Here is an 8,109-nt window from a genome sequence, read left to right as displayed (position 1 = left end):
CGGTAAAAAGGCACTACGGAAAGAGAACAACGAAACGAAGGAAAGGGACGTCACTTTCACGCGACGTTTACTGGTTCGCTTTGTTCCGTACACGGCAGCAACATCATACACACCCATCTTGTAAGATAGTTTAGAAGGTTTTAAAATATGTTTATCGTTTATTTGTATGCTATTTATTAGCAAACTATGGCCAAGTCAAAAGATTTAAAAGTATTCTTGGAGTCGTCTCTGAATGAGATTTTTAAAGCCACAGTGAGTGACATATTGGAATCAGTGGACCAGACATTGTCTGAGTACAAGGGTAAATTACAAAGAATTGAAACTGAGAATGAAGATCTTAGACAAAGGTTGCACGATCAAGACAACAAGGATTCGATAGTTAAGGGTATGTACATAATGCACAGTTGTTTTAAAAATGTGTGCATCTATCGATGCACACCTGGTTGCATAATGACGAGGTAGGCCTAACTGTCCTTTGTTGTCCAAACTTGAGGTACAAGCCGCCCTCAATATGGCCACCGAGCCAAGCTGACTCTCACTCTGTTGCATGTTTACATGTCCTTTTCCAGGCACCCATTGAAACCATGGATAACAGTTTACTTTAAAAAAAAAAAACTTAAACATGTGTTTTGTTTTGCACAGACCCTGGAAGTAACCAGGATGCTGTTCACCTCCCTGACTTGTCAAGGAAGACCTGTTCCAGACATTCAGTTGTTGGCCAATCCCAGAAGCCAATCAAAACACAGGGTGATGAGCGAAGGAGCTCCAGGAGACAGCAGAAGGACAAAATGCCTCAGAGCAGAGGGTCTGTCTCTTTTACAGATGCAGCAACTCAGCAGGAACCAGAATGCCTCCAAAACGTTTCTGCCTTAATGTTCAAAAACATAAAGACAGAACCTGATATGGAGGATGACTACGCCATAGACCTCTCAAAGCCCCCGTCTCCTCTCAACCTGGCTTCTAAGCAAATTAAGACAGAGAGTGCTGAGGTGAATTACATCATTCCTGAAGAGTATGATGAACACCTTCAGTCACCACTGGACACAGATGTGGACTCTAGAGACAGCGACAGTGACGTCAAAGTCACCATAGTGTCTGACAGTCACATGGAGATGGGAGACGAGTGCGGCCATTTTGTTGAGTCAGAGGGAAGGCTGTGTCACAATGTAACTGGAGAGGCTGAACCAGAAGAAGACCCCTTCCTGACATACTACCCTGACATGGGATCTAACCCTGCTGGGATGAGTGGGGAGGATATTTTACCCACTTTGAACTCTGCAGAGTCCTCTAAAAACGCACAAGGCTTCTACAACTGCACCCAGTGTGAGAAGACATTTAGTCGAGTGCAATCCCTCAACATCCACCTGAGGACTCATAGTGGCGAGAAGGCCCACTGCTGCAACTACTGCGGCAAACGCTTTGGCCGAGCAGACCTGCTCAAGTCCCACAAACGCACTCACACGGGAGAGAGACCGTTCAGCTGCGACCTCTGTGGTAAGAACTACGGTCACCCGGGCCAGCTCAGGATACACAAGCGTGTTCATACGGGAGAGAGACCATACTGCTGCCCACACTGTGGTAAACGCTTCAGTGAACACAACCAGCTTAAAGTCCATTTACGAACTCACACAGGAGAGAGGCCATACAGTTGCACTGTGTGCGCCAAAACCTTCAGCAACGCAGGTAACCTGAGGATACACCAAAGAATCCACACTGGTGAGAAGCCTTACTGCTGTGTACAGTGTGGCAAGAGGTTCAATGGTATGGGGGACTTGAAAACACATTACAGGATTCATACAGGGGAGAGGCCGTACCATTGTGACCTGTGTGAGAAGACCTTCAGCCAGGCAGGCCACCTCACCATACACAAGCGGATGCACACAGGAGAGAAACCGTACACATGCTCAGAGTGTGGTAAGGGGTTCAGTGTGGCGAGCAGCCTCAAGCTGCACCTGAGGACTCATACAGGGGAGAAACTCTTCAGCTGCTCTTACTGTGGGAAGAGCTTCAGTAGGTCTGGCCATCTGAAGAGACACGAACAGGTCCACACCAAGGAGAAGGTCTACCCTTGTGACCAGTGTGGGAAGACCTACACCGACCAGTCATCCCTCAAAAAGCACCAGAAGACTCATGGAGCTGAGGAGCTGAGGACCGAGGAGCTGAGGACTGAGGAGAATGAGAGCAGTACCAGTGGGACTGATGTTCCCCATAACCTGGAAATAAAGACTGAAGACTAAGACTGTTATGTCATGTTACTGTATGTGTTACAGTGCACTCTATATGGCTATTTAATGTTGATGTATCAGTACGTTGTAGAAACACTGCTGAATTTCACAAGAACTCAAGCTTAGATATCCCCAAGTAGTAGGACAGGAAACAGCTTTGAGTGTATGTAGCCTAAGAGCCATTCTTGCCAGTAATGAAGTATGGTAATGATTGTCATTTGTGTTAGACTTTCTATGTATAAAGCGGTAATGTTATTTTCTAACACTGTATATAGATTTTAAGGCATATTCTCGATCAACAAAATGTTGATTTTCTTTAAAAGAGTGTCATGCATTTTAGGCTGTGCAAGGTGTAAATAATGATTGGCTGCAATGGCTTTTACCTAGAGACGAACCATTTTATTTAATCTATGAACATGTCACTAATTTTCACAGTTAATGGTTTTAGGAGCCATACTTTTAAGACATGAATGTTATGGTAGAATATTGGATTATTTTGGTAAGAATGATGCCAAACTTTCGAAATTATTTATTATTCAAAGTGTAATTAATTGGCCGATGTATTGTGGTAAATGATACATAAAATTTGACTTGTTACTGAGGATCTATCCTTAATATGGAATATATTCTGCTGTTAGTCGAAATTAAAAATAATTTATCAAAACCAAATACCTCCATTCCTAAGTTTCTATCTACAGTGTTGTATTTATTTCTACAATTTATTTTTTACCTTTTATCATTCTGACACCAGCATTCAAATCAGTTGGTATACAGACAACCAAATGCATAATCCTCGAAGACATGATAGAGTATGTGTTAATATTTGTGTTACTAATTCATTACACACCTTTGATACAACAGAAGTAACATGAAATGACATCGGCATACAAACACATGTCAAAAGAACTGAGTATGCTCAACATTTTATTGCATTTACTTTCTAGATAGGCTTATTTTCTCGAAGGCATTTCCATCCCCATATATGCAGCATGAAGTAAGTAAAAACAAAGATATAAAGAAAGTTTAAAAAAAACATTTTGCCCATATGCTAATTTAGTTTCACCTTAAATCTGAGAATAGTTGTCTACTAGTAGTCTACCAACATCTTGTGTCCTCACATTGTCCGTTTTGGACCAAAACTACTTCCCACCATAATAACCAGACTTCTACCAGTACAGTATGTGTGTTGAGGGATCATCCTGAGTTGGCTGTATTTCTGGTACAGCAGCAGCCAGGTTTCTGTGGTAGTATTTTCTCTTTTGACAGGTAAAGCACAGGTTGGATACTGCTGCTAATGTCCATGAAGCCAAAGGCAATGTAGTGGATGTAGCACTGGAATACATCTGGGGAGAAGTATTGCTGGAAGGGGAACAGAGCCACGGGAGGGAAGTAGTTCAAAAGAATGATTGCCAATATGATGAGGACCATTTTAAAGGCTCTCTTCTTGACAGGGTGCATCTCGTCACGGCCCGGCCCAGACTGCCTCAGGGCCCATAGGATGGCGACATTACAGAATACCATGAAGGCGAATGCTGCCAGGATCATGACTGTGAAGACCTTGTCAAAGTTCACAATGTTGCCCACGCACTTGGCGGTGGAGTAGGCCAGCGTGACAATCCACACGACGGCGGCAAGCACGGGCCGGTGGCTGCGGTCCTTGAGCTCTGTGAAGGTGATTGGGTGGAGCACGGCCATGTAGCGGTCCAGGCAGATGCAGGACAGGAAGAGTGGAGAGGAGTCCTTGACGCCGTAGAAGAAGCGCAGCACGTACCAGGTGTTGCTGGTGGTCAGGTAGACGATGTTGGCCAGCTCCAGAGGGGGGATGAGGCAGAAGAAGGTGTCCAGGATGGCCAGGTGCAGAATGAAGATGTCCGAGGTGGTGGAGTCACTCTTGTTCTTGTGCAGGAGCCACAGCACCATGACGTTGGCTGGGATCCCCAAGAACATGTTGATGAACTGCAGCACCAGGTAGAAGAGAAGAACGGCTGGCATGCCGTCACACTGCTCATATACAGTCTTGTCCCCTATGCTGGAGTTTAATGGTTTGTGTGAGATGAAGAGCAAAGACGAGTTGAAGAACACCTCCATGATGACTGGACTAGTGGGAGACTCGGTGGACACCGGACAAGAACTCTATATCTGGACAAACAAATAATACAAACTTGTCAGATTTAGCACAACTTCCTTAACAGCTAGTTTGACACTTAAAACAACCTTTCCTGTAGCATCTTAATTTTTCTCTTTACCCACTGAAGAACATCAACATGACTTAATATCTGTCTTAAAAAAGAAATCGTGTTACCTAATTCCAGAATCTAGTTGTCTGATATATTCCCCTTGCCACATGTTTGTAATATGTACCACTGTTTAAACGTAACCTGTGAGTACATCCCGTTTTAGTTTCTAGGCACGTACTAAAGACTGAGACTTGCCGTATGTACTCTGTTTCCTAGGAGATATTCCTATGTACGGTAGCTAAAGCCCAGACTCATATACTATGCTTGACAATATAAATTAAAACTTTGGTTCTTCTGTTCTGTTCTAATAATAGTCTACATTCTGGACACTTGACCTGGAGCTCGACTGATAAGAAGCCCATTGATGGTTTCTGAAAATATTTGAATGGACAGAAACTCCCAGTATATACAAAACAAAGAGACAGACTTACTGGTTACAGGGCTTTTGGTAATAAAACATTTGAATGGAGAGAACCTCCCAGTCTATGCAAAATAAAGAGACAGACTTACTGGTTACAGGGCTTTTGGTTTGAAGGAACAGTATGTCTTCAGCTGGTTCAGCTCTGTGTTGCAGTGAATGGTGTCTGCTCTGTGGTGTCTCCACTGTTGCTCATCCTCCTTAATTCTTCATCTGTGTTCATCTGTGAGTGTGTGAGTATGGACTGAGCCCTCACCTCAAAATAAGGTGTAGAGAAGACCCCCTCACCGATGACCCAACACTACGGGGATCCTGACGCTCCAATCACCACATGAAGATAAGGGTGTGGAAACCTGGAAAATGTTTCCCCTGGCATCCATAGCACGCTTGGCCGTTAACTCACTGTACACACATCACTAAGCCATTTGCATGGCTAAAACACTATGTAACAGTACTGTTTTGTCATTTATTAAACAGTTATAGTATAATAAATATAGTCATAATCCTACATTTAAAGAGAGGTGTGGGTACAATGGTTCCATTGGTTTGTTTGGAGAATGTGTCGTGAGAAGCCATTGCCATTCACACTGATTGGCAATGATGCAACACGCCATTGGAGCCTGACGGAAATTTGGTGGTAAACAACTGATGTAACAATCCAGAAGATCACTTCTGAAATTCAGTGTAACAAAGGGTAATCTGTTACATGGGCATGACATGCATTATTTTGTGATCCGTGAGCCGTGATGACTGTCAGTGGTGTACACAGTACATTGGCAGTGAGGATTTTGTGTTTGGCTTCATTGGCGAAAAAGGCTCCTTGATGCATAGCCTGCATGTGCTGTTTGGCATGTTATCTGTACAGATATATAGAATAGCTCCTAATAGCCTACTCTTAATGTCAGAAACGGATCTCATAAAGAGTTCGTTTGACCTTTCAGATGACCTCTCAAATTACAGAGCACAGATTGTTCTTTCTTCATTTTCATACAATTATGGAAGAACCGTAACTTAGAGAAATAAAGACACCTACACAAATGAAGGAAGCTTTTTTCAATGATAAATTGTAATTAAATGACACTTCACTATGATGCCACATATTGGTGGTTATCTTTAAAGCATTTGAATAAACTTTTCATCCAATGACAGTCAATCAACTCAACTGGATCCAGTCCAGAAGGATTCACCTGATTCCTTTACTAATTTGTATGTCTGATTTGTTTCTGTCAGATTTTTTGGGGGTGAATATGGTTATAACTTCTGTATAACTTTGTGTGTTTATCTTGGTTAATGGTTACAACTCGCCACAGCATCTGTCCAAAGACAACCCAGGTTTGTTCATCGTGACTGAATCCAAGGTTGTGTCTACATTAGTTCTATGTTCATACAGGACATATTTTGCTCATATAAGGGAAGACTCCCAGACACGTGCCACTTTCAGCCCGGGGCTTTGAGCTCCACCTGCAGCCACAAGACCAGGTTCTGTTTTTATCAACAGACAAAATATCTAACCAAAGTTCACTTAAATGTCCCCACATTCAAATGTCATATACATTTGAATTATTCCATTCTGATTTTGTTTCATGTAATTTCCTTGTAATTTCAGTTATCAGTTTCAGGAAATGTCTCATTAGATTGCCAATTTTGATGAAAATGACAGCAATGAAACTGATAGGTTTAAAGGAGATGCTTAAATCCCTTTCTCTTGCAAGTATCTTAGAGAAAAGTGACATCCTGAAATCACATAATTGAAGAACACATAATGCCAGACATTGTTTTCATGCTTCTCCTATCCCACAGACAGTACGTAGTGTAAAAGTCACGACCCCACCATGCAGCAGTCAGTCATGCAGACGACATGATGCCCCTGGGATGCCATTGCCATTCTGTTTAGTTAGTCTCTGAGAGAGAGATGAAGAGCAGAGGAAAACTGCCCTTGGAGTCTCTGACTCAATATGCTTAGTTGTTGCTGCTTTGGGTGCCCTTTTAATTAGTGGGAATTCATGCTTCAAGTGGAATCAGTGGACTCTAAGATAATCGTAATTAATTAGGAATGTTCATGGTTGTTGTTGTTGTGTTTCAAGCTGGTGAAATGTAGAGCAATAAAAAATGTGAATGTCATATGTTCATTGTTAATTTGCTCTATAGGTATTACATATATAATATATTTTAAACTCATGTCTCTAATGAATAAACCCCGCTGTCTCACCATTTCTAAAACTTTGGCAAGACATTACACCAATTCCAATCAAGTTTTTCCTGAGAATTATATGCCCAGGACAAACATAATTATATTCCTTATTAAAATCTCCTCCACTGGATCTGACCTAATAAAATCCAAGGGTACAAAATGAATATTAGATGAATTATGTCACACAGTGAGAACGTAGTGGGACATTTCCTAATCGGATGGTTATCTGTGAGGCAAGAGCCCCCTACTCAACTTCAATGGGTGTCATTGATCTGTCATTGATTCTCAACAGAGAAGATACAAAGATCTCTATCTGAGAGTTGACTATATAGCTTCTAGCAATCTGGAAGTGGTGCCTAATATTCTCAATGATATTATTATTGATAGACCTCCTCCTCATCCCTCCTGTTACAATAACACACAATCAAAGGTTATTCATCTCAACCTGTCTATCAACTTGGCACTAGTGACTTTTATATTTGATGAGAATGGACAATTTGGAAACAAAATCAGTCAGAATCTTTCAGTGCTAGTGTATATGTGTGTGATTATTTAATAGTGCTATTAACAAGCAACAACAGACACAAGGAGTTATACAATAGAAGGGGAACAAAGTGTATCAGATGAGGATGTATCAGTCAATCTCTCTCTAGACAGACCTCACACAACCAGGCCTCATTCTCTCCACCATGCAGGAGAAACACATCACATCTCATGGAATACCTGTTCTCTTCCTCACTGACATACTTACATCCAGACATTTGTGTACCAGCAGTTTTAAGATTCTAGATTTTCCATAGACACCCCGCACTGGCAAACATTGTTTGAGACTACGTTGTTCCCATAATGTAAACATTGTTTGAGACTACGTTGTTCCCATAATGTAAACATTGTTTGAGACTACGTTGTTCCCATAATGTAAACATTGTTTGAGACTACGTTGTTCCCATAATGTAAACATTGTTTGAGACTACGTTGTTCCCATAATGTAAACATTGCATCGACATGGCTCTTTGATAGATGTTTCCGATTTCGAAA

General features: G+C 41.8%; 2 protein-coding genes across 2 annotated transcripts; one reads left to right on the top strand and one right to left on the bottom strand.

The window, feature by feature from the left end:
* Positions 1-52: 52 nt before the first annotated feature.
* LOC139409943 (zinc finger protein 723-like) lies at positions 53-2,896 on the top strand. The gene is made up of 2 exons (XM_071155351.1): positions 53-385; positions 643-2,896. The coding sequence occupies exons 1-2, from the start codon at positions 187-189 to the stop codon at positions 2,235-2,237; spliced, it is 1,794 nt and encodes a 597-aa protein (XP_071011452.1). The 5' UTR covers positions 53-186; the 3' UTR covers positions 2,238-2,896.
* Positions 2,897-3,419: 523 nt separating this feature from the next.
* On the bottom strand, positions 3,420-4,313 carry LOC139409671 (hydroxycarboxylic acid receptor 2-). The gene has a single exon (XM_071155087.1). It carries the CDS (start codon positions 4,311-4,313, stop codon positions 3,420-3,422), a length of 894 nt encoding a protein of 297 aa, XP_071011188.1.
* Between the last annotated feature and the right edge of the window lie 3,796 nt (positions 4,314-8,109).

This window comes from Oncorhynchus clarkii, chromosome 5 (assembly GCF_045791955.1).
Source record: "Oncorhynchus clarkii lewisi isolate Uvic-CL-2024 chromosome 5, UVic_Ocla_1.0, whole genome shotgun sequence".
Taxonomy (NCBI): Eukaryota; Metazoa; Chordata; class Actinopteri; order Salmoniformes; family Salmonidae; genus Oncorhynchus; species Oncorhynchus clarkii.
This window is presented reverse-complemented; position numbering and strand designations above follow the sequence as displayed.